The sequence below is a fragment of the Lagenorhynchus albirostris genome, chromosome 1 (assembly GCF_949774975.1).
Source record: "Lagenorhynchus albirostris chromosome 1, mLagAlb1.1, whole genome shotgun sequence".
In the NCBI taxonomy this organism is placed as follows: domain Eukaryota; kingdom Metazoa; phylum Chordata; class Mammalia; order Artiodactyla; family Delphinidae; genus Lagenorhynchus; species Lagenorhynchus albirostris.
Window position 1 is genome coordinate 91008299 of NC_083095.1, and position 26452 is coordinate 91034750.

Below are 26452 nucleotides of genomic sequence, written 5' to 3' on the forward strand. Positions count from 1 at the left end.
GCACTAAACACTCTGCCAAGTTCTGGTGACATAGAACGTGCTCTCATGGAGTTACAGTGCAAAGGGAAAGGGGATGAATATTTATGTCCTATGTCTGTAATCCCACAGCCTAAAAAGCATGTGGTATCATCCCCATTTATTGAGTTTCAAAAAGAATGGAGGAGGGAGCTTTAACCCAGGTTTAGCTAATTCTAAAATTATTTCCACTCTAAAACGTTTTTTATTTTAAATCATATTTGATCTGCAAAACGCGAACCCCCCCATTAGTATTCAGAGAATTGGAATACGCCCTCCAGGAAAAGAAAAAAAAATACAATTTTTGAGAAAACTTTGAAGGCCTTCTAGGAATTCAAAATGTTTTAAATAACTTTCACCGAGTTGGACCCACACAGCAGTGAATAAGACCAATCTGAACTGGGTTGGAAACTGGAAATGTTCAGTCATACTCTCAGCCAGTGCTTGACCCTGGGCTTTTGCTGATAAACCCACTAAGGATGAGGATGTGAGAAAACTGGCAGGTACCTTTGGAATATGTGAACCACTGAGCAGACTGCTGCTCACTCACAGCCATGGCTATGGCCCCAGCTAGCAACTTCTATGATGGTTAGAGATAAAAAATGAGGGAGCTCAGTAGGCTGAGCTGAAAGCTCCTTGTCATGAGGATTCCCAGGCTACTCTCTTAGGAAAGCAGCCTGAGGGAGAGCCACTCATGGGCCAGCAGCAACTGAGACACAGAGGGCTCCCTATGACCATGCGCTTACAGGCAACACTCACTGCACCCCAGCTCTCTCAGGCTGTGCTCAACATGGTGACAATCAATCACTCATCTCATTAAGGGGTGCCCATGGGGCTTGACTCTGCCTGTTTAAATAGGAAAAAGCAACGGCAAAGTATGTGCCCTCTTCTGTAGGTATATTATATATTTTAACAAAAAGTTAAAAAATAAAAAGGTAATAATGACAAGCTGGAGTCAGAGCCTGGGACCAGCCTTAGCCACCTGCTTCCTTTCCCTTCCTCTGTCTTCACAGTAGTTGGGGCAGCCTACAAAAACCTTCATTTCAGGGTTGGGGTGCGGATAATAAAAGGCAGGGGCTGACCACCATTCCTAGCTCTCATTCCATGAAGGAAAGTTGAAATCTCTTTTCAACTGACTGATTTCACAGGGTTCCTCATTGTAGATTTTCCATAGTCCCTCCAACCGGAAGTTGGAAAGCTCAACCGTGTTTGGAGCACCAGCAGGTGGAGCTGGAGAGCGGACTGAGCCCCCTTGGTTAGGGGACACTTTAGACAAATGCTTGGGGAACTGAGCAGACAGCACTTGGATGGGACAAAAGGATCAACTTATAGAAGATGCTGTGTATTCTTATCCTGTGGACGTTGTCACGGAAAAATCATTGTGGAATTACTTATTTCATTCATTCATTCATTCATTCATTCAACAATAGTTAGTAGATGCCCATCACATGCCCAACACTGTGTTGAACACTGGAAATGCAGGACGAAATTAGATAGGCACAGTTTCGCCCTCATGGAAATTACATTCTGAAGAACTGGCTTAGCTTAGCAGGTAAGGACGTTCCTGCACCTGAGCATTAGACAGACCTTTGTCTGCATGCTGGCTCTGACATTTAGTTGGAACTATGTAACCTTAGATCTTAGGCAATTGACTCAATCTATCATCCATAAAACAGGGGTAGAAATATCCATCCCAGTAGTTCTCAACAATCCTAGAATCACCTGGGAAATTTTTTTAAATATCCCTGCCTAAGCCACTCCCTAGATTTTGATTCAATTGATCTGGGTAAGCATCAAATCATCAATAATTTTAAAAGCCACAGATGCTTCTACTGAGCAGCCAGTGAAAACTACTCCTCTATCCTTTAGGGTTAGTGGGAGAGTTACACTGAATAGTGCACATGAATACCTCATGCTTAGTAAACATAACTTTACTGTTAGCTTTGATTCCAAACATAAAAGATGCCAACTCAGCAGAGGTCCACGTATCTGGGAGAAGACTGTGAAGGTGAAGCTGGTCAGTGAGCAAGGAAGAGCTGAAGAAGATGATTTTGACGGTTTTACTCCTCAGAAGAAAAAAACGACTACCAGTCTATACCTTGACCTCAACTCAATAACCATCTCCACACTGATTTTAACAGGTTAGCTTACTTGGCTATTTCAACAGATGGCTTGTTCTGGGCTTCTTTGTTTATTTATTTTAATTGTCGTTGTGAGTACAAACCACAGTTCAGAGTTTAATAATGTTATCAACATGAAAGAACTCAGGGAATATTGTTCCCATGAACCCTTCCAAAGAATCTACTAGAATATAAGATTTGGGCATCAAAATATCTAGAGAAACATCAACCTAAGAATGCTGGCAAGCATTAAAAATGTAGTTACTTGTAGTACCAAGACTAGATGAGGGTTAAAGGGAGAAAGAATATATTTAATGACTATATGCTCAGGCAATGCAGATAGGCTATAGCTCTTAGAATAGAAAGCGAATGGAAAGAGCATATGCAAAATCTTAAAACTCTTTTCAGCAATTATATGAGTAGTGGTGGTATCAATACCATTATTTTGAGACTCATATATGTAAATAGCACCAGTAAATGAGTAATTATGAAGCACTGGATATTCTATTGTCCCCTAAGTACTGGGACTCTTGAGAACTGGGACCCTTGAATGAGAAGTACCAGTATGAACTCATGATGTATTCTATCAAGAGGTGTGTGTGTGTACGTGTGTGTGTACGTGTGTGTGTACGTGTGTGTGTGTGTGTGTGTGTGTGTGTGTGTGTGTCTGTGAGACAGACAGAGAGAGACAATGAGCATGCCTAGCAACTCAGATTCTTAGGTCATGGTCTTGATGTACTTTGCATTTAAAAAAATAAAGAGGCATTTTGGAGAAATGGCTGGTTTGAGGTATAAGATGAGCCTAGAACATCTTTTTATATCAGGTAGTAAGAAAGCTACCAAAACTATTAAGATCATGTCAAAGGCTCTCAGAAGTCAATTTGAAGAGGCTCCCACTGGCTAAAGATGAAACAATTTGAACTTCAGAAAGGATAATAATTACAATTGGAACCCATCAAATGTAGTTAAATACCCTAATTCATAATAATTGTTTAAATAGAATTGGTTATTTGGGAAGGAAAAGAGAGCGCCAAACATCTTGAGAAGTGATAAATAAAGAAGAGTCAAGCATATACACTGTCATTGCTACCTAAACTGAGTACCCCTGGGTACCCGCAAAGTGGATGATAGAAATCACCTTCTTTTTTTTTTTTTGAAATCACCTTCTTGTAAAATATTCCAAGTAATAAATGAAGGAGAAATTGTAGAATAAGAATGTCATTCTTTTGCAAGCTCTAAAGAATTAACAGATTTAGGTAATGAGCATGAATGGCTGCTAAAATCACCACAAAAGAGAGAAGCAGATACTGTGTGCTTTATGAGGGAAAGACCTCACCACCACCTTAGTGGTGCCAAAGGGTAGCCCAGTAGCAGAGCAGATTCTGAGCATGCAGAGCTAGTCTTGCCAAAGGGGCAGTACTGAGTCTGAACAACTTCTGCATCCAGCTGTCCATCAACAAAAATATAGAAAACGGAGGAACACATTGAGCTATATCATCGGACGCAATCAATAAATCAGGACTGTGGGAAACTCTACAGATCGAATGTCCTGGGGTTTTCCAACAGATAAATTATAGGGAAAAGAAAAAGAAGTAGGGGAAACCTATAAACTAAAAGAGACTTAAACGACTTCTTTTACGGCTAAGCTATAGTATCCCTAGCATGCCCTCAATTAGGGATGAGCGATAAACTATTAGAAATATACACACAAGGAGGTGACTGCTATAGAAGCCAGGAGCCTGGTTACTCCCAGAGAAAAGGATAAGTTGGGATTGGAGCACGTGAAAGGATTTCTGGGATGGCTGGCAAACTTTTATTTCTTGACTTGGGGAGTTTATAAGGAAGTCCATCTTATAAAAATAAATAACAACAATAGTAATATAATAACTATACATTTATTTTATGTGGCTTTTTTAATGTTTTATTTTACAATAAAGCTTTTTCAGATTCTTTTGCAAAATGAAGAATAAATGTATAAAGCAAATCTAATTAGCCTCCTAAATTCTCTTTTCTTGGTAAACCTATATTTTATTGGATAGTTTGTTCAGAACAAGTATACTGTGTGTCCTGGGAATGTGTTTTCAAGAATCATTACAGTCTAATCAACCAATGTTTATTAAGTACCTACTATGAGCAAGATTCCACTGGAATTGTTTCACTGTAATTGGCTTATATATTCAGATACTTGCTCTGTTTCCTGGATTAACAACATATATCATATAAGTATTCACTTTCACTGTGGGTTTGAGTTTTCCTGTCATTTTGTTTGTTTATAATGTTTAGTTCTATTAATTGATTGAACTACTGCAGTTTGGAGAGGAAAGTTTCACGAGACAGTTCCACTTACACAAAGGTAAGTGGACTCTTCCCTGGGGCTTAGCACTGCTGGCATTGAGGCCAAAGGCCAGTGGTCCAGGGCACCACCTCCTGCAGGTGTCAGCAGCCAGAACTCTGCTTGCTGGGAATCTGCTCTGTTACTGGGCTACACTTTGGTGACTCATCATCCCAGCCTCACAACCACACCACGTATCTGGATAGTCAGTTCCTGGAAATGACGGTTTCAGAGAGGCTTATAATGGGTAGCAATTCCCAGCAAAGCAAAAGAGTGTTTGAGAATTTTTACCAACTCAACATCACAAACTGACTCCTTTCCACCAGAAAAACGCAGTTTCTAAATTTAAAACTTAGCAAGCACATCAATTTTTATGTTTTTTCTGCAAAGGAACCATGAGAGTTGCAAAACTAAAAAATTCCTCTATGGCCAAGAAGCTTCTATCTTAATCAAAAGTAATACATTAATAATAATAATATAGATGATAGACAACAGATAGATAACATTGACCATGGGGCAGAGGCTGTTTTAAGCAGATTGCATGCATTCATTTATGTAATCTTCACACAACCCAAATAGAGGGCACTAAAACCTTCCCATTTTACAGAGAGTGAAACAGAGGAGCAGAGAGGTTAAATAACGTGCCCAAGGTCATATAGGTACTAAACAGCAATGCTAGGACTCAAGCCACGTGGTCTGGCTACAGAGCCTGTGCTATTCGCCACATGTTTCTATACTGCCAGAAGTTCTTAACATCTTGGCAAGCCCAGTAAATGCTAGGGTAGGGAGGATAGTAGTTTATACTTGAACACTCCCTGGCTTGTCCAATTTGCATTTTAGAACCTCTGGCAGAGAGCACAGCTAAGCAATGATCAAATAGCCTCCATCCACTACGACTCTTACTAGTTCTTGAAGCTGCCCACTTCTCTCCATCCCCATTGCCACTGCTCCGGTTCAAGCCACCATTTCTCCACTAGATTATTGCAGGAGTCTCCTAATTGGAGAGAGGACGAGAGGCCAAAACAGAAATATAAAAGGGTGACAGCCTAGCCAAAGAATGCACATACACGAGCTCCAGCAAATTCTAGAAGCGAGGGCTAGAGAGAGAGGTGGAAGCAGTTATAAACTCAGGTCCTTAAAAATCTAGAGAGAGTCAAAAGCAGAGCCAGTATGAAGACAATAAATAACATCACTCTGTAAAGAGCAAGCCGCCTGGATCTGCCCTCGGGGACTGTGGGCCACAGGACTGTCTGCTTCCTCCCTACCTCCTCCAGCCTCTCTGGGGCTTAGGGCTCCTGATCAGAGTAGCTTGGCTGGCTCCAATCACCCTCCCTTGTCCACTGGCCTTGCTTTGATGTGCCCTGGGCAGGGCACTGGGCAGGAAGGAGACTCCTCACATGATCCAGCTTAATCCTCCTCTTCTCCCTTCCCAAGGCTGCACGTTGCAGAAAGACCGCTGCAGCAATGCAGACCAAAGGGGGCCCACGGTGGGCGAGAAGGGCCCTGCTCCTCGGCATCCTCTGGGCTACTGCACACTTGCCTCCCCCAGGTGCCTCCCTGCCCCAACGTCTTCCAAGGGCTACAGGTAGGTGGACGCTGGGTTCAGCTACCCCTGCTGCTGCTGCCACATATGGATAAACAGACAAGGAGAGGGAAATTCTTACTTGACTCACTTCTGCTTATGCTTCCTGCTGTATTTGCTCTGAGTTTTAGCATTTGGTAGGCTATCAAACACTTCTGATCCTTCGAATAAGTTCTCAAAGATAGCTCTGAAATCATTCACAGACGTCATGAAGCAGGAGAGTCTTCAGTTTTTATTGCTGGAGACTTCATCGTGGAAAAAGAAACCTTTCATCCTAGCAATTCTCTCTGCAACAGTGGATGATTCTTTGTGGGCCTTGGGCTTTGCGGACAACTTGGGCTCTGAAATGGGAAAATGAAATTGTACAGATATTAGGAATCTTTATCTTCAAAAAACAGTTTCTAATTGAGGAGGAAAAGGGGCTCAGAATTCCCTTTTATTAATGAAGCAGACAAGGAAGACTGATTTCGTTATTTCCTCTTTTTAATTCACCTGCTATCATTATCTTATTTCATTTAAAGCACCTCTTTCAGGTCCCAAAGACTAATTTTTTTTTTAAGGATCTACAATTACATCATATTCAAAAGTGATTTAATCCCACACTTCCTGTTTTTTTAAGGAATTTCTCTTTGTGGGCTTGGAATGTGTGACTCGAACATCCTTCAAATTTTCACCTCCTTTTCCTTACCAGGAAATAGCACCCAATGTGTTATGTCCCCATCTTCGGAGTTTCCTGAAGGGTTTTTCACAAAACAGGAGCGTGCAGATGGAGGCATCATAATCTACTTCCTAATTATCCTTTACATGTTCATGGCCATGTCTATTGTCTGTGATGAGTACTTCCTACCCTCCTTGGAAATCATCAGTGAATGTAAGTAGCTGGAAATCTTCTCTACAACTTTCCAGAACAGTAGTGCCACACACATATACAGCTGTCTTTGGAGTAGCTCTGCAGCAATCCTGTCCACCTCAACTGGCTGCAGAACACTGACTCCTGTGTCGTGGTGTCCTGTACCTTGAGGGACTGGCGTGAGTATGGTTTTTCTTGGTAGTTCATGTGCAGCAGAACATCTTTAAATGAGTACAGAGCAACTATTGTTATACTGCCTATCTCCAGAAACTTGCAGTTTGTCTATCGTACTGCCTAGCTGTTTGTTAGTAAGCTGTTCCACGTTTCATACACATGCACTTGGTACATACTCCTAATGCACTGGACTTCTAATACTTGCCATCAAATACTTCAAAAATTTTTTTCATTTTTACTCTAAAATCTCTGTAACTTTTTTAAAGGTAGATGATAAACAAATACCTTTAAGGACCGCCCTCCTCCCTCTTCCTTTCCCAGCCTCCTACCAGTAAGGAAACTAATTCATGTTTATGAACCAATAAGTAAATAAATAAGTCCTGCATTTTCTGTAAAGTGCCCTTCGGCATCAGGTAATTAAACATTAAGCTCAGTTACTGGTTTCTGGAAATAAGATCTGCCAAGCCCCTCAGTTCTACCCCTTCAATCATGTATATCGCCCAGAATTCTGAGCACAGACCTTACATTAGCACACTGGTCCCTAAAATCAGGATATCAGTGATGTTTTATGCCAAATAAGCGAAAGTGCCAGCATTTCCAGTCTCTGTCTCCTGCTTAATTAGTTTAATTGGTTGAGCATGCTCACTTCAGGGAAGGTCAAAGTTAAGGGTTAGATTTCCCACTGCGTACTCCCAGGACTGCACAGAAATAGCATCCCCCCGCACACACACACACACACACACACACACACACACACACACACACACACACTGCTAGCATTTCTTCACAGGGAAAGAGCATGAATGTAAACTCTCCCTTCCTCCCTTTTCTCATGGTCCCATCCCCCACCCCTGCTGAAATACAAGTCATTTTCTCTCTTGTTCAGTGCAGTACAGCAGTATCCTTAGGACTTAAAACAGGATCTGGCAATAGCAGAGGCACTCAACACCTATTTCTCTAATGAAAAATAATTATAGAACAGGTCAGTGTAAGTTTATTATAATTATTATTTAACTTATACATATAGTTTCACATTGATACTACATTTGACATTGACATTGATAGTTTTCCTTAACAGAAATTAAATTACTTTAACATAATACTTTTACTTAGACTGATGAAATGCAAGCAGAATAGAAGAAAAAACAAATTCCTCTACATTTCTATCACCCAGAGACCCCCACAGTTATCATTTGGTGTATTTCCTTTCAGTCTTTTAGATCTTGCTACATATACAATTTGAGGTCGTTTCCTTTTCCTAAGATAATATTTGATCATGTACATTTCCCTATATTATTGAATACCCTTCAAAAACATGACTTTTCATGGCAGCACAATAGTTCCTGATTCTGGAAACGATTTGAGCGCCTAACACTGGCTTTTATACATAATAAGCACCCAGTAGAAATTTATCACAATTTTTAAAATTATTAATCTTATTAGACATTTGAGTTTTAATTTTTTGTTCTAAATGATGCTATGCCCATACTTGTACCAAATCTTTGCAAACTTCTCTGATCATTTCCTGGTAAAGATACAGAGCTATGCATATTTTAAGCTTTATATTATACATTTCCAAAAGCATTTCACAAAGGGTGTGCCAACGAAAACCTCCACAATGTGTGGTAGCTTCCATTCCAGAAAACCATGAATAATACCTTTTTTAAAAATAATTCTTATTGGGATCATTTTAAATGTCTTTGTTAATTGCTTTCAAATGGAAGTTATTTTATAAAATTTGTATTTATCTTACTATTTGTGAGGTTGAAAATTTTATATGTGTATTAAAATTTCTGGTTTTTGCTTTTGTGTTTTTTGCCCATGTTCTAATACGGGAGTATTTGTCTTTTACTTACTGATTTCCAAGATTTTTTTTAACATAAGGGTATTAACTCTTTCTAATATAATTTTTATATGATATACTTTTTATGGTTTGTTTGGTTTTGTATTTTATGTGTTTATCACATTGAAGTGTACTTTTTAATTTTTTTTTGAAGTGTACATATTTTTAAGTAAATTTACAAATATTTTCCTTATGACTCCCCTTTTGGTTTTATACCTTTTTATCCCTAGGTCAGAAAAATTGTCATCTTTTCTTCTACTTATAGTTTCTTTTTTTTTTTACATTTATTTATTTATTTATATTTAATATTTTTATTTCTTCCACTAAGAATTTGTTTTGCTATAGGATACAATGCTATTTTTTCCAAAAGTTGATCCATTTTCTATACTCTCAACTCTATACTCTATTCTAATGATCTATTTGTTCATGTTTGTGCCAGTACCACACTTCTCATTAGAAAAACTAAATCATATTAATTATATAAAATTAAGAAATTAAAAATTCAAGGTACCATATCCCCACTTAGAATCGTTCTCTTCCTGGAAAACAAACAAACAAAAAAATCACTTTTTTTTTTGCTTGTTTTTCGTTTTCACATTTCCAAACAATGACTTGACTGAAAGAATAAATCCATCAAGAATTTTTTAAATAAAAACCTGTCTTGGGAGTGGTAAATAAACAGATAACTTTCTAGCCCTGCAGAAGAAACTACTGCATTAAAATTTAGATTGCTACTTCAAAATAATCTTCATTAAGCAACTTCATAAAATATCTATAATAATGATTTCCACCATGCCATTTGTGGAATTACTTTGGAACATCATCAGCAAACATTCATTTCTCAAGTGAATAGCTCTTTGCTCTGAAGTGTAACACAGTAGCTATTATGGATGTGTGATTGATGGATGCCCACATCACTGCCAAATCTTCAGCTGCTAAGAATTGACCCCGGTCTTCAGCATTGAAAATGCTGGCAACGAAATGAAATGGAAATAGTGCTAGCTGGATTCATTTTTTAAATGCCTCTAAATTAATTCTGTCGTTTCTCTTTCCAAGGTCTTAGTATGGTCTTGTCCAAATTAGGACATCAACAATAAAAAACAATTTCTCTGGAATTTCTTTACATCCACAGAAACTAACTTCAGAAAGTCTGCAAATGCTTTACATTTCCCCATAGTTCTTTGACAAGCTATAATAGTCCCATCCAACTAATAAGTATTAATATAATCCTCTGAACAATTTACAGAGCATTCTACAATGTACTGGAATGCTATTAACTATTTATATACTTATTATAGTTATTTATCATAAAACAATTATAGAAGACCAAGCATGGTTCTAAATTAAACATATATGATTATATTTAGTCTTCACAGAAACCCTATAAAGTAGGGACTATTAGATTGGTTTTACTAATGAAAAAATCGAGGCTGAGAGAATATATAATTTCTCAAGACTACACAGCCAGTACACAGGAGAGCCCTGGTTTCTCTAATGCCAAAACCCAAGAATGTTTTCAATTGCTGTGTGATATAATTTTACACGTCCTTGTTTGAGATTAGCTGCCGTAATATGGTTGTTTCAGAAGAACTGTTCTTTCTGAACAATTTTAAAAGGTATTTTTCCTCCCAAGGGCACTGGAAATTTTGACCACAAAAATACATCAAATACTCATTGTAACTACAGAGGAAATATACTACAAAATAATGAGAATCCACCAAGTCACTTAAAAAAATCAGTTAAGAATTTTAGCAACCTACTGGGGGCTGTAAATTAATGTTATAAATGGTAACCTGCAATAATGAGACTCTGAGAACTGAGCATTTTGTCTATGATGTACATGAAATCATAGTGCAGTACTGTGGAACCAAACCATCATGTATAACGCAATGACTTTCTATGGAGTACATGTCTGAGTCCCAACCTAGGATACAATGGTTGAATTGGCACACCCCCGGCCCACCCCATCACCCCAGGAACCCCTCCTCCAATCACTAACAGTGGTTCATTTGGTTAGCACAAGGGTCCTCAGCAAGGTGAAGACTAGAAAAGGCTCAGGACTGGAGTCTCCATGCAGGGGATAAGTTGGAAGTGGTGGAGGGCAGAGCCTCTTGCCGACACCCTGGCCAGGGCCAACTCAGCCAAGTGTAGCTGTCTCTGTCTGTAGCTATATATGCTGGTCTGTCAATTACCATTAGAACCACCACCACTTGAGGCTTTCAACAAGGATCCTTCCCTTTCTTGCTCAACTCATGACCATCAAAGTCACACAACCTCTCCTCCCCACCACAAAACTGGAAAAGCAAGCACATACCCTGAGACATTTTGCTGTCATCTTAACTATGTAGAACCAATACAAGAAAATGTTGTTGCTATACCCCCTTCCTCTAATCCTATTTTCTTTTATCCATTTAAGTTCTAAAGGAAAAGAGACTAAAGATGATTCTTTGAACACATTTATATATAATATAAACTATATTAACTTGTAGCCCAAATAGTAGGGACTATTACCTCTCATCTTTATAAGCAGTTCATTTTTAGAAACACAAGAGTTCAGTATAAAGTCAAAACAAATCCTTTTTATGTATTGTTTTAACATGTAATGGGGATCTCCTAGAGTTATTTAACCACTGTTTAAATCACCTTTCTTTAACTTTTCCTAAGCTAACTAGAGAGAAACATGAGAACCCCTAGTGACTGGTCACTTGATATAGCCCAAAGTCCACAATGAGCTAGTTATGAAACTTTTCTTTTTAAATGTTACACTAATACGCTATTCAGTTAGTAGTTCTAATCCCTCCACCATGTTGATCCTTTGAAGTATAACATGTCTTAAGTGAAAATGATCTTAGTAAGGTTTTCAGAAACATACTTAAATATTTACTTTTTTATTAAAAATTTATTCTTATTCACTCTGCTTTGAGCTAATATTTGCCCATGTTCTACTTTGTGTTTCAGAAATAGACAATAAGAAAGAAAGGCAAGTTTTAATTCCAGGTAGAATTAATTCTAAATTGATAAAATTGAAAGGGAGTGGAGTAATTCTGTGAGTATGGCATTTGGATAGCCGACAGTTTCAGGGGATTGTTTGATTCTTAATCCTTATGAAATTTACAGAGGCAAAGCCTTTCCAAAGAACAAAGAATCTAAGAATAGCACTTCCTCCCGCCACACAGGCACTCATTCTCCTCTTAAGAGCATTTTCATCCTCTCTGTTTTTCTTCTCCCTCTGATCTAAACTAATCTAAATTTAAAATATAAATAAATACATTGTGGTCACCTTGGATTGCATCTAAATCTACCCCAGGTATATGGATCTAAATAAGTGCTAAGTGGTCTGGATATTACCAAGATGCTATTCAGGAACAGGCAATGATGATGATGATGATAATAATAAAGCTATGTATTAATCTCTTCACTTACATGGGTAACAGAAAGAGCAGCTTTTTAAATTCAAAAAGGTCTAGCTGCCCACCCCATCTCTGCAACTACTACCTATGTGACTTTGGGCAAGTTATGGAGACAAAACTCAGGTAATTGTGAGCTTTGGAGATAAAATGTCTTACATATGCTTTATATGATAGACTTAGGGCAAGTGGAAATTAATTAATGTTAAAGCTGTTAGATTAGGCCATGGGGGAGTCTTTCTTTTTCAGTGGAATCAGGCCTTTCAAAACATTATACAGAGTTTCAGAATTTATTCCGTTATAGCTCAGACAAAATATGAGATGATAACTCTAAAGTACTTCAAATGTTTTTATTTCCTGTTAAAAGCACCACAGAGATATACATGCAGTTGTACATTGAGGGGCTAGGCATTTGTTTCAATGATGCTGACTTCACTCAAAACATTTCTAGAATATATTTGGAATTAGTATCAGAACCAATTTTGCAAATCATAAAAGACATTGGTTTGCTGTCATACTTCATTTTTTTTTTTTTTTTTTTTTTTCTTTTTTGCGGTACGCGGGCCTCTCACTGCTGTGGCCTCTCCCGTTGCGGAGCACAGGCTACGGAAGCGCAGGCTCAGCGGCCACGGCCCACGGGCCCATCCGCTCCGCGGCATGTGGGATCCTCCCGGACCGGGGCACGAACCCGCGTCCCCTGCACCGGCAGGCGGACCCCCAACCACTGCGCCACCAGGGAAGCCCTGTCATACTTCATTTTGAATAGAATTACTCAGCATGACTACCCACCCTAGTCACTAGAGTTGGGTCTGAATGACTTTTAATTGCTTCCAAAATTCAAATCCATTCACAAGGCACGAAAATTTGCTATCACTGAGGACTTTACAAAATTGTGCCAGAAGACACCAAATTGCGTATAGCCTTCTCTTGTAACTCTATTAAACGCACATTGTGAAAAGAACTGGAAATACATAAAGAACGGTAGCGGTGGTTAAAATACAATGTTAAAATTATAAATGATCCTCCCCATTGTTTTCTCCTCCATTTTCTAAATTTTCAGCAACAAAGGGGATTTTTATTTATAAAAGGAATTGATTTAACAGTAAGAAGCAGTACAGAGGCTTAAGGCATAGAATTTATATTTTTTGTAAAAATTGATAATATTAGAAGATACCTAAATACTGTGTAGTCCAACCCTCCATTTTACAGATGGCAAAATACAAGACTTGTCTGAACGACTTATCTAAAGTCTCACATCAAGGTAGTGGCAAGGCCAGAAGCCAGGTCTCCATTTTAGTTTAAAACTCTTTCTACTATATTTCCAGAAGAGGATTTTCAAAAACCGTTACAAACTTTCCAACATGGTATCAGAGAAGAGAACATGCTTAAGAAAAAGTCTGATGAGTTCCAGTAATCAGTTCATTATCATAAAGTTGCACTTTATATAAACAATGTAATATCTAAACCTATAAAGAAAACTCACCTTGAACATTTCTACTATATCCTGAAGGAAATATGATTATTCCTTTAGAGTAATAGAGAGGGAAAAAAGTAAAAGCTCTTGGGAGAGGGGGGAAACCAGAACAATTTATCTTTAATAATAAACTATAGCAGAGAGAAATGCTACCCAAGGGTCAGTGAAGACAAAGCCAGTCGATTCTAAAGTTCAAAGGTATAAACCATTTTATAAAATATGCTCAGAACCTTAAGATATAACTTGTTAAAATATCTTTGAAGTTTTACACATCCATCTGTACAGAACCTTTCTTTTCATAACTCAAATAGAGCCCAGTGAATAGCAACAAGCTTTATTGTTACTGCCTTTTGAGAGTGAAAGTGCTCAAAAGGGCCACCTATTTTCCTACCTTGCAACAGCCGGATGGATCACCCTTTCTCTCTCAAGACTGAATTTTTCTAATGAAGCATTCTTCAGCCAGCATTAAATGAAGATTGGCCATTCACACTTCAGCTGCCCTGAGTTTAGACAGTTACTTCAAGATAAAGCACTTTGTTCTTTTTCAATTTCCTCCACATATTATCGAGCCCTGGTTTGATGTGAGAAGAGAATTCATGGTAATATCACTAAATTTATACATTCTCTGGAATATGCTGGAAAACGTCCAAATTATTCCTGACTCCCATTAGCTATTTTCCCCCTAGCAAGGAATGGAACAGTGGTAGTTATGTATCAGTGCCATGAGGCAGGAAAGAAAATGACTCAATTGTCCCCCATAATTGGCCTAAGTGCCATTCTTATATTATATTGAGTTTCTGTGATGAAACAGAAATAGCACTGGGTTTAGAAGCAACAGACTTGTGGTTTATGCCCTAATCCCTCCCATTTAAGATGCTTGCTCTCCATGTAACTTTTAGTTACTTAACCTTCTGGACCCGTTTCTTTATCTGTAAAATGGAAATACCACCACTCACATCTGAGGATAGCTGAGATGATTAAATTATGTACATGATCATGAACTGTATACCATGAATGTAAGATATTATTTACTTCGTACATAAAATGAAAAAGTTAAGAACAGAACAACATGCTTCATCTTGTTCTATTTTAAGTTTCATGGCCAATTGGTCCTACTACATATCAGAGTTGTAGTAAGAGTATAAATACAATATACTATATATATACTACATATTTATATGTAAAATTACTCTAACCAGTAAAAGAAATGCTATGAAATGTCACTTACATAAATGATTACTTCTCTCCCTTCATTAGTCACCACAAGTAGATGTTCATCAAGCAAGGTGACCAAAGGAAAATAGTAAGGAATAGGATGGAGAGACTGGATTAGATAATTCCGACTATCCTGAGAGGATTTTTCACAATGGAGGCTTAACAGGTGGCCCAACTAGCTGGTTGGGCCTCTGAGACCAGATAATCTCATGGGGATAAAAAAGATGACTGCGGCTGGTATTACCAGCAAGCAACACTGTGGATGTCTTTCCAAGCACTTCCCATACTCTTCACAATAAAAGTCCAAGTCCTTGCTAGGATCCACAAGGCCTTACATGATCTAGCCACCTATTACCTTTGACCTCATCATCTACAGCTCTCCTTCACACACTTTATTCCAGACACTCCAGTCTTTTTCTGTTTCTTGAACACACAGGCTAGCTTCTACCTCAAATCCTTTGCACTCACTCCATCTGCCTAGAACACTCCTGGGTCTATGTGAGGTTAGCTCCCTCACTTTGAAGTCTTTGTTAAGTTACCATCTCAGTGAAGTCCTTTCTGGTTACCCAATCTAAAATTACAATCTTTCCTCCATGACATTTTATATCCCCCCACCCTGCTTTTGCTCCTAACATGATGCATAGTTTTCTTATCCTGTCTGTTCTCACTATAATTAAATTCCAGAAGATGAGAAACATTTGTCTGTTTTGTTGCTGCCACATTCCTAGCACATAAAAAAAGCATCTGGCATACTAGGTAGTCAATAGATAAATAACAAATAAATGAACAATAGTCAGGTGTTCCAGTTATCTACGGCTGCTTAACAAATCACCCCAAAACTATTAGCTTAAAAGAACAATCATTTCATACCTCTCACAGCTTTGGGGGTTTACTGGCCTCAGCTGAGTGGTTCTTGCTTGAGGTCTCTCATGCAGTTATAGTAAGAAGAGAGGACTAGAATTATCTGAAAACTCCCTCCTTCACATGTCTGGTGCCTGGGATGGGAAGATTCAAAACTGGGGGGCTGCACCAGCCGGGGTTCCTCAGGGATCTCTATTTCTATGTGGGCTCTTCACAAGGTCTTTCCAGTATGGTAGCCAGGGTTTTTATGCGATCACTTAGGGCTCTGAAGCAAATGTTCCTAGAGAGAGAAAACCATGAGAAAGTTTTGTCACCTTTTATGCCCTAGCTTCAGAAATATTACGGCTCTGCCATACTGTTAGTCAAAGCAGTCACAAAGGCTCATCTAGGCTCAGATGACGTAAACATAAACTCCACCCTGTTTTTTGTTTTGTTTTGGTTTTTTGATAGGGAATGGAGAAGTTCTGGAAAATCATGTGGGCAGAAATATCGTAGCTACTTTTGTTTTGTTGTCACACCGCCAACAACAAAAAGAATCAGTAATGTCAAAGGTAGATGTCTCAGCAGAGAAGTAGAACCTGATGTGGACCTGAGAGTGAGCGACAGGTAACGGTCCCCACAGGCAAGAATAAGGAAATACTGACCACAGGTGAACGGGACTCAACAAAGCACACCAGAGTTTGAGAGTCTGGAAAGACTGAGTGTCAAATATCAGTAGATATAGCAAACAATAAACATCAACAAAGGATTGCTATCAAAACCTTGGAAACCTGAGTTTTAGTTCTAACTTTGACACTAACTTTCTGACCAAGGGTAAATAATGCCTAGCACGCTGCCTCTATTGGCTATTTTCCAGCTAAAGTTAGTATTAGTGATTTTCTGTGAAGGTGTAGCTTTGATATATGTATCTATTTAGTTATAAAGACATACTTTCATTTGTCACTTTACCAGGCATAACATAATCTCGTTTGTCTTCAGCCTTTGGATTGTCCCAGAATGTTGCAGGTGCAACTTTTATGGCAGCCGGTAGTTCAGCTCCTGAATTGGTTACTGCTTTCCTAGGTAAATATTGCTCCTTATATTTTTTCTTACTCCATGTGATTTGATCTTCTCCAAGTCAATACTAACTGAGCTACGATCTTGCTTATAGGTGTATTTATCACACAGGGCGATATTGGCATTAGCACCATTCTTGGATCTGCAATTTATAATCTCCTTGGCATCTGTGCAGCCTGTGGCTTACTATCTAACGTGGTATGTAAAACAACTTTATTTCAACAAAATTTATTGCCTTGACAAATTATAAGAACCGTTCACAGTCTAGAACAAACAAGGCACTAGTAATGCGTTCAATTAAATTTATTAATCGGTAGAAAAACAACATGTATTCAATTTTAAGTTAACCCACAAATACCTCTTGGTCAAATTTATGAAAATCAGACTAGGTTTAGAAACACAATTTTTCTTAAAATTCCTTTCTCTATGCAATATGCAAAAGGCAACAATATTTAGCTACAAATATACAAACAATTTTATTATTGCACTAAGCAAGTACTTGAAGAAGTTACAGTGTAATGGAAAACATTAATTATTTTTATAGGTTTCAACGCTATCATGTTGGCCCCTATTCAGAGACTGTGCAGCATACATGATTAGTGTAGCAGCAGTTCTTGCCATAATATTTGACAACCAAGTTTACTGGTAAGCTTGAATAATCATTATTCTTAATGTAAAACAGTTACAGAGAGGATTTTTATAAAATTCTGATGGTTTAGTAACATTTCTTTTTTTTTCAAAAATGTTATTTCAATCACTTCTCAATTATCCGCCACTTCCGTACATTTTCCCTGTAGGTCTCTGAGCTAACCCCCTCACCACCATTGCTAGTTGGGTTCTTCTCCCTTCTTTGCAATTCTTTAGTCAAGTCAGTCTTTTTTCTATCTAACCACTGGATGTTACCACCCTTCGTTCTCTCCACTGACTTTCTGTTGAGAAGATCTCCCAACTTTTGTTGTCTGTTAAAGCCCTAACAGGTGGCTTCTTCATCTATTGGGTGGTTTACCTTGCTTCCGTTAAAAGTGACCATGGTCACAAGATTGGAGAAGATGACAAAGGAAGTAAAAGTTCCTTTAAATTCCTCCAACTTTCTCCCTGATGTTCATTTAGTAAGAGGAACTATAGCCTTCTTCCTCTAAAAATCAGAAACGTTTAGGTTTCAATATTCAAACCTGTTTGCTTTATAATCTCCCCATGCCTTGCTGTCCCAAGAAAATGAAAAAGGGGGTGACTTAGTGAACAGATAGTAATCGTTTCAGCTAACGAGTAGGTGTTTATCACTACACTAGGAATCTTAACGGATAAAGAAATGTAAAACACAGCCATACGGATTGTACATTGCCCAATGCCAGAGATCACCAGAAAACACTGTAAACGGCACCCCTCTGGAATACTACAATTTGGCAGTGCTGCATCAATACCTGCTATCAAAACACTTTAAACCTCGCAGGGAGCAAATTTTTTAAATGAATCATCCTGAAATCTAGCCTGTCTCCCAAGGAAAGACTGTTGGTTACAATGGGGATGCTTCTGGGACTTAGTAGTTGTCTGTAAGGGGACAATGACTGTGAGAGCATCCAAGCTAATGCTCCCCCCCATTAGGGAAATCAAGAACTCCGTGCTTTCAAGCTGTAGCAGAGACTCAATGGCTATAAAATAAAAGGTAAATGCAAGGTTCAAATGTGATGGTATTAGCTAATGAAAATCCTTTAAACAGCAAGCCAGAGTACAGGAAAACGGTTCTCAGTGCCTTAGGTATAATTTTATTTTTGAGAACATCCTTGCTTTCTTGTGAATGCAAGCCAAACTCATTTACATTAAAATCTTCGAAAAATCTCTGTATAGCAAACTGAAAGGCTCCAGCCAAAGTCTAATATATTCTGAATATTTTACACAAAATTCCTATACAATTGAAATGAACAGATACTATATGTTCTTATAATTATTATATTCTTCCAATGACCTGAGGTGGAGAATGCCCATCACTATTCATTAGTTTCACTTTTATTTTGAAAGTCTATAATTACTATTATGTTTAAAGAACTTTTTATGCCTGCCATTAGGAAGGATTCTACAAATTAAGACAATGAATTTATAATCTTTGTTTTTGAAATACAGAAAGGACAGTGTCAAGCTTTCAATAATACATTTTTATTAATGCTGTAACCAAAGGTGGACACATCTGCAAAACCAAAATATATGTAGAACATTTCTGTTCTATTGCTGCATTAGAAAATTAAACAGATACTGCCCCAAAGCTACTAACTCTAAAATAACTTTCACATTTTTAATTGAAAAACACACAAATTTCTCTAATTTATAGGTATGAAGGAACTTCACTGCTTTTGATATACGGATTGTATGTTTTGGTGCTGTGTTTTGACATTAAAATTAACCAATATATTATAAAGAAATGCAGTCCTTGCTGCACCTGCCTTGCCAAAGCAATGGAAGAGAGAAGTGAACAACAGCCACTGATGGGATGGGAAGATGAGGATCAACCATTCATTCGTAGGCAATCAAGAACTGACAGTGGAGTATTTCATGAAGATTCTGGCTACTCCCAGCTTTCCATAAGTTTACATGGTCTTAGTCAGGTTTCTGAAGGTAATAACCACATCCTGGCCACTATTAAGTCTATTCACTAGCAAAACTTAATTTCATTTCAATTCATTAAGTACTATATACTATGTAAAAAACACTACGGGGATTAAGGGATGATCAAGAGGCAGACCTATCCCTAAAGAAGCTTCCAATACTACAGGGGGGAAAAAAAAACCCAAATAGCTAAAATGTGAACATTTAAGTACTGTAAAGAGAAACAAATAATGCATAACTGTGGTTCCTAAACGGGACAGATGGTATAAAATTTGATGAAGATGGTTAGATAGGAAAGATTATCACGGAGAAGGGAGCATTAAAACTAAGCCTTGTAGAATAGTAAGATTTTAACTAACAACCTGATTTCTGAATAATAAGTAACAGCTATTGAAGTCTAGACTTCAATAGCTGTTACTTATTAGTCATAAGTAAATGATGCAGAGATAAGAGTAAAGAGTATTCCATGGACTGACAAGGAAATAACATGAGCAAAAGGCCTGCTCAAGTACTAACATAACTGGAGCACTGCATGTGCAGAATGAAAGCAGAAGAAAGGTGGATAGAAAGGAAGAGGATAGAGTCTTAAATGCTAAATTAAGAGTGTTTGCAGGTTTGTGAGCAGAGAAATTATCAGAACTGAAATATGGGATAAAAGACATGGAGGTCTTTAAGAGGCTACAAAACCAACTGATGTGTTTAACAGATGTCTAGACAAAGTGAAGGCAGGGGGGATACAAGAGAACAGATGTGAGACATTGCAAAGGGAGCATCACCAAGACCAGGCCACTGAAGGGCTACTTGGGAGCAGAGATAATTCTGAGGCTTTTGATCATGACTGATTAAGAAGATGAGAACACCACTTACAAAAACTAGGAATTAAGGAAGAAAAGCTGGTGTGGGAAAAAAGAAAGTAGGAAGGAAACAGTTGAATTTTAAACATGTCATTTGAAGCAGTAGCAAAACACTTAAGTAAATATATTTAGTAGGAAGTCGAATTCAGCTATGGCCAGAAATACAAATTTGGTGGTTATTTTTATTATAAAGTGGTTGTAAGAAACAGTTTCTAAATTTTATTTAGTAGACAGGGAACTTATTCTAATTTATTACCTTAAAAAGTTAAAGTATGACTTTTACCCTTCTTACAAAAATTATAGTTTCTAGTCTTTCAGGCGCAAGAGGTACACACGTCTAAGTTAAATTTTGTAACAAGAAACTCAAAAGAACCAGTCCAAACATTTTTTATCACACTAAAATTATATCTGTTACTTTCTGGCCCATTGGCTGAGGCTTGGCAAAAAAATTTTTATGAGTTATTTTACTAGCATTCGTTGTAATGTGACCTAATATGGGTATAGTATTTTATAAATGCCATACAAATTTTAAACAATTTTAAAGTGAATTCCCCTTTTTATCGAATATATTATTGTCTTCCACTAAGTATTAATTTAAAAAACATACTCAAGTCTTATAAGTTACATTGCATATTCTATACTAGTGCCTATTTTCTTAAGGTTCTTTCTAAGAATTGTGGTCAATTCTGTGTTTGGTAAATTAATCAAAGAAAATAATGAAACAAGTCCCCTAAAGACACTTACAATGAGAATTAGAAATATTCAACTTAATAAAAAGATTATGCTATAATTATCTTACACTCCCTAAGTATACATTATGTGATACATAGGGCAGGCTGGAGGTACCATCAATATTGGGAAATGGAAACAACGGGGATAGCTAAGGTAAGACAGCCAGTTAATCCCATAAGCAAAAGTTACTAAAGACCATCCACACTGTAGAAAACCAAGAGATGTTGAACTGACACTTCATAAACATTATGTCTCTAACATACTTAGTGAATGATCCAAGACATTTTGATGGATTTAAGGCCCCAAATCAAGAAACGCTGAGTATCACATTTTACACCATCAGCCCTGAAGTCTCAATTAGTTTCTTTGCCAGCAATATCAGTAATGAGGTATTCGAATGTTTTAAATAGCCTCTTAAAAACTGATACAGCTAATTTATTTCAATACAGCTCTCTAAATGAACATTTCTAACTTAATTGGCCACTTGAGAAAACTCAAAATCGTTTAATTTTTCCTTAACAGATCCACCAAGTGTTTTCAACATGCCTGAAGCAGACTTGAAAAGAATTTTTTGGGTACTATCCCTTCCCATTATTATACTACTTTTTCTAACCACACCAGATTGTAGAAGAAAGTTTTGGAAAAATTACTTTGTGATAACCTTTTTCATGTCAGCACTGTGGATATCTGCATTTACATATATCCTGGTTTGGATGGTCACAATAACTGGTATGTATCTTAAGCATAAGAGCACAATTTAAAAATAAAATAATCAGTTTTATATAAGAACAAAGCATATATTCACTAAGTGTAGTCTAGTTAAAGAGCAAAATTTTTTTCAGTAAAGACTAAAGATTAGTGCTATTTACAGAAAGATTAAATATTAATACACCAACAAGCTCATTCAGGTTTTGTGAGTTGTATATCACATGTCAACTATATTCTCACTGTTATATACAGCCCAGGGGTACAAGTCAAAGGAATGTACATGTTATAAATGAAATCAAATTCACAGAATGTCTTTCTATTATGCTAATAATTAAATCACATTGCATGGGTGCACAATATAGTCTTTATATTGAATTCCATTCCATAATAAAAAATATAGCAAGGTGCCAGTGTTTTGAGAAAACGATGGGTACTCACCGTTTAACTGGATTACATTTTATTTTGCTTTTTAATATGGGAATATAAACGTAGTATGAAATGAATAAAAAGGGTACAAAATAAAGTTTCATTTTAGGTTTCTACTACCTTCATGATTAAGATTTAACTATTACTGCTTGGTCATAAGTAGCTCTAGTCCCACAGAACTCCTAGTCCAGAAGGAAAAACTGAATATAAACAATGAACAAAAAAATCAGGAATTTCTCCCAGAAAGGTTAAGCTGAATGGACTTATATCATAGGTGAGCAAACCACCACCTGTGTGCCCAAATCACTGAGTCTCCTTTTGAGAGTTAAGTTTTACTGGACACAGTCATGCCCATCAATTTATATATTATCTATGGATGCTTTCACATTACACTGGCAGAGCTGAATAACTGCAACGGAGATCATATAGCCTGCAAAGCCTAAAATAATTACTATCTCACCCTTTCGAAAAAAATTTGCTGACCTCTGACTTTTCTCAAATTAATATATGACTTAGAATAGTATGCTATTCTATTTCTTTTTCTTTTATTTTTTTTAAGAGTAAGATGAAAAAGTCCAATAGCTTGCATATTAAAACTCTAAATTTTCTCAGACAGATCACATTTGACATTAGGAAAGCAAGAAAAGAACAAAATGAAGTACTAGATCATAGAACAGTCCCCAAGATGATAAATATTAGTGTTATTTATGTACATATGAACTCTGGCAAACCAGTAACAAAATTAACAACCAATTACAATTCCAGTATCAATATATAAGCATGCAATAAATATGCTACTTGAAGTTCTTCTAATTAACATTTTAAGAAAAAAAAATTCTAAAGTAAGTTTTCAATTACAATATTAAGAGCAGTTACAATTACTTTTTTTTTTTAAACTTCCCTCTAGTTCTGTTTCCCAAAATGAATACATTTATGAAAAATGTTGAACTGACATCAGACTTAACACAAGTATTAAACTGGGACCATAAAGTTAGAAAGACTCAAGCCGAATCCTATTCTGTTTTCCTCAGATTTATGATTTCCCAAAGAAAACACTAAACTAAGGTCTGTCACTAAAGTAGGAATTTAAAAACGCATACCGTGTTAACACATGTACAGCTTAAAAACAGCTACAAATAATTTGCTTAAATCTGACCTCTTTAGCAAATGTTTTTAAAAGGGAAAAGAGAAAATGACCAATCTCGTTAGCATATTTTAAGCAACAGCCTTGACAACAGTGGACAGCCAAAACTTCTGTAAGCATACCAGGCAAGGAAATTACTCCTTGGTAGAATTTTGTGTATTAAATATCGATATCTGTCATTAAAAATCTGTGCTACCTGGGTTACCAATTCACCAATATTATTCAAATATTTTGGTAGCTAAAATCTAAGTAAATACATATTGGTTCTGAAATCTAAATATGCCTATTTTCTTTTTCAGGAAAGAAATATCTGAAATATCTGCAGAGAACAGTTAGCGAATCTATAAGATTTGTAACTTGTAATATCTATGTTTATTTCAGGGGAAACATTAGAAATTCCAGATACAGTAATGGGCCTTACTTTATTAGCAGCAGGAACAAGCATACCAGACACGATTGCAAGTGTGTTGGTTGCAAGAAAAGGTAAGAAGTAGGTCCCTCAAGCTGCAGTGCCCTTCTTAAAAGCCTGGCTGAAATACACTGAGCAAAGGTAACTTTAAAATATTTATTTCCTCAGTAACATACTTTGAAGAAAAAAAAAGGAGTGACTCAGAGGAAGGATTTACTATTTAATAGCAGATTAATTTCACTAAATCTAATCGCCCAAGTAATATTCATCTGAAATGTGCATTAAATCATAACCATGTTAGAATGAAAAGCAACAAGTAATCTACATACCTTATTGAAAAATGGTTTAATAAATAAAGATAATTATTATTAGATAAATAAATGTTAAGACTTTAAATACTAACCCCCCAAAATTTAAAAATACAAATTCATTAAGACTTTTCCTCTAATACAACAATTTTCCAAAACAAACAGAGAAAGTATCCAGTGTTTTTTCTTATGAAGCTTATTAATAAAATACAGTATTGGTGTGCATATTTTAACAACATGCTTTTTTTTTTACAGGCAAAGGAGATATGGCTATGTCTAACATCGTGGGATCCAATGTGTTCGATATGTTGTGCCTAGGAGTTCCATGGTTTATTAAAACTGCATTTATAAATGCATCTGCTCCTGTAGAAGTGAACAGTAGAGGACTAACTTACATAACCATCTTTCTCAACATTTCAATTATTTTTCTTCTCTTAGCAGTTCACCTTAATGGCTGGAAACTAGACAGAAAGTTGGGACTAGTCTGCCTATTATTATACTTGGGGCTTGCAACATTATCAGTTCTGTATGAACTTGGAATTATTGGAAATAATAAAATAAGGGGCTGTGGTGGTTAATGTTATGTGGAAAATGTGAATGATGGGGAAGGGCAGAGAAGGAAAACTCCATTTCTCCATTTAAGTCAAATAAAAAATATTCTGAACTTTAGAATCTAAAACTTACTTACAGTAATTCTTTATCACCAAGAAAAATTTAAAACCAACCAAAATCATATCCTAATTTGTCTGAGACCTTTCTTTTCAAGGACAATTACATATATTAAACAGAAGTTTTGAAAAAACCATCTATGTTTTACCTTACAATAAGTTGATAAAAGCTGGGGACACTTGAACAAACAAATCCCACTATGCAGAACTGAAAATAACAAGAAAATGGCTTATTTCATTAAAAATAGTATAACCATTCATTTAAACTGAATGACCAGACTTGCTGTCTTTAAAAATCCAAACTTGAGATTAACAAAAATCACAGTATATTAACACTATACTGTTAAAAGCTGGTGGGAGTTTTAAAAGTTCATCTTTACAACTTTTGTAAGCATACAGTATTACTTAAAAAAATGACTTTTACTAGGAGATTCAGCAAAACAGATGTAAGAATGTTCCAACCGTGGTTTCAAATTATGCATTACGATCCAAGCGAACATCAATTTCTCTGCCACTGATTTTTATGCCATTCATTATTCTGCAGGCTTTTTCAGCTGATTCTGGGGAGTCAAATCTGACCGTTCCACAGCCTTTTGACTTTCCATTCTCCATTTTTATTTCTGCAAACATTACATGACCTATAAAATAAAAATTATAGAATTACTAGTCTGTTTAAACAGGTTCCATTTCACTACACAGGTTTGAAATTTCTCGTAGCCAATGAAATGATAACTTGGCTAAAAACATCAATGATTTTAAAACAGCGCATCATATAAGCATTATTCTCATCATTTTATATTCTGAATATAATGCAATTCATATAAAGTAATGAATATATACAGGTTATAATATACAAAATTGAAATCAAAATAAATTTGCTTAGGATTTAATATTTTATTAAAATAAAAATTTTTAATGTTAAATCCTTACTTCTAAAGTGAATTTTATAGCAAGATAAGGTAAGCTAGCACAAAATGACACCAAGTCACCATGCCTAATAACAAACTTACAAATTCAAACAAAATTATTTTTAGAAAAACAATTGCTCTTTTATGCCCAGTCCCCTAATCTCTCTTCCCTCCCTTTTATCCTCCATTTCACTCTTTTATCCCTGAAAACAGTAGCAACTGCCCAGAAATTTAATTTTTACCAGGCCACAAAGAGCTCCGCTAATTCTGCTTTTCAACCACAGTGCCAAAGTCATTTATTCAATATGACAATTTGAACTCCACATGTAAAGTATATTACAGAAACAGGCATGGACGAGATACTGTAGATTTAAATCAATAAAAGTAGAAAACAGTGATGATAAGAGCACAAAGAAGAACCTCAGAGAAACTTCCAGGAGGAGGAAAACCAGACAATGGTTCTGTTTATAGTTAATATCATTACTGACTCTATACAGACTGGTATTTGAAATAAATGAATATCATTTATCAAAATACGTAGCCATAAAAATCCATCATCCAAACCAGAAACTTCAGAGAGTAAAAGAGAGAGTTAATAATAATTACACACAAATAACAGATGTAAACACTGAGACTATCCCCAGGCATACAAGGATGTATGATAACCCAGTTCACACAGATTTAGATGTGAGGTGACTACTTGCCATGTTTCCCTCCCGTTGAATATTATAGTTGCCAGATCACTATGGGCTAATTTTAGTCTGGCAA

General features: G+C 36.6%; 2 protein-coding genes and 1 long non-coding RNA gene across 4 annotated transcripts in view; 1 reads left to right on the top strand and 2 right to left on the bottom strand.

Annotated features, from left to right (window-relative positions):
* Positions 1-16128, bottom strand: part of LOC132520754 (uncharacterized) — a 34051-nt gene extending 17923 nt beyond the window's left edge. Inside the window, exons 1-2 of the long non-coding RNA XR_009540613.1 lie at positions 15883-16128; positions 6141-6390 (exon numbers count right to left, since the gene is read on the bottom strand). This is a non-coding gene — a long non-coding RNA (uncharacterized LOC132520754). The remainder of the gene's footprint in view (positions 1-6140; positions 6391-15882) is intronic.
* On the top strand, positions 5932-24731 carry SLC24A5 (solute carrier family 24 member 5). Its single transcript, XM_060149470.1, has 9 exons — positions 5932-6052; positions 6741-6920; positions 16852-16935; positions 17024-17127; positions 17474-17574; positions 19253-19536; positions 21636-21842; positions 23773-23874; positions 24364-24731. Exons 1-9 carry the CDS (start codon positions 5932-5934, stop codon positions 24684-24686), a joined length of 1506 nt encoding a protein of 501 aa, XP_060005453.1. The 3' UTR covers positions 24687-24731.
* The window catches only part of MYEF2 (myelin expression factor 2), a 46242-nt gene continuing 37007 nt past the window's right edge, over positions 17218-26452 (bottom strand). For both annotated transcript variants that reach the window (XM_060149459.1, XM_060149453.1), the window contains one exon: positions 17218-25414. In XM_060149459.1, the coding sequence (XP_060005442.1) occupies positions 25251-25414 (164 nt within the window). In that variant the 3' untranslated portion in view covers positions 17218-25250. The remainder of the gene's footprint in view (positions 25415-26452) is intronic.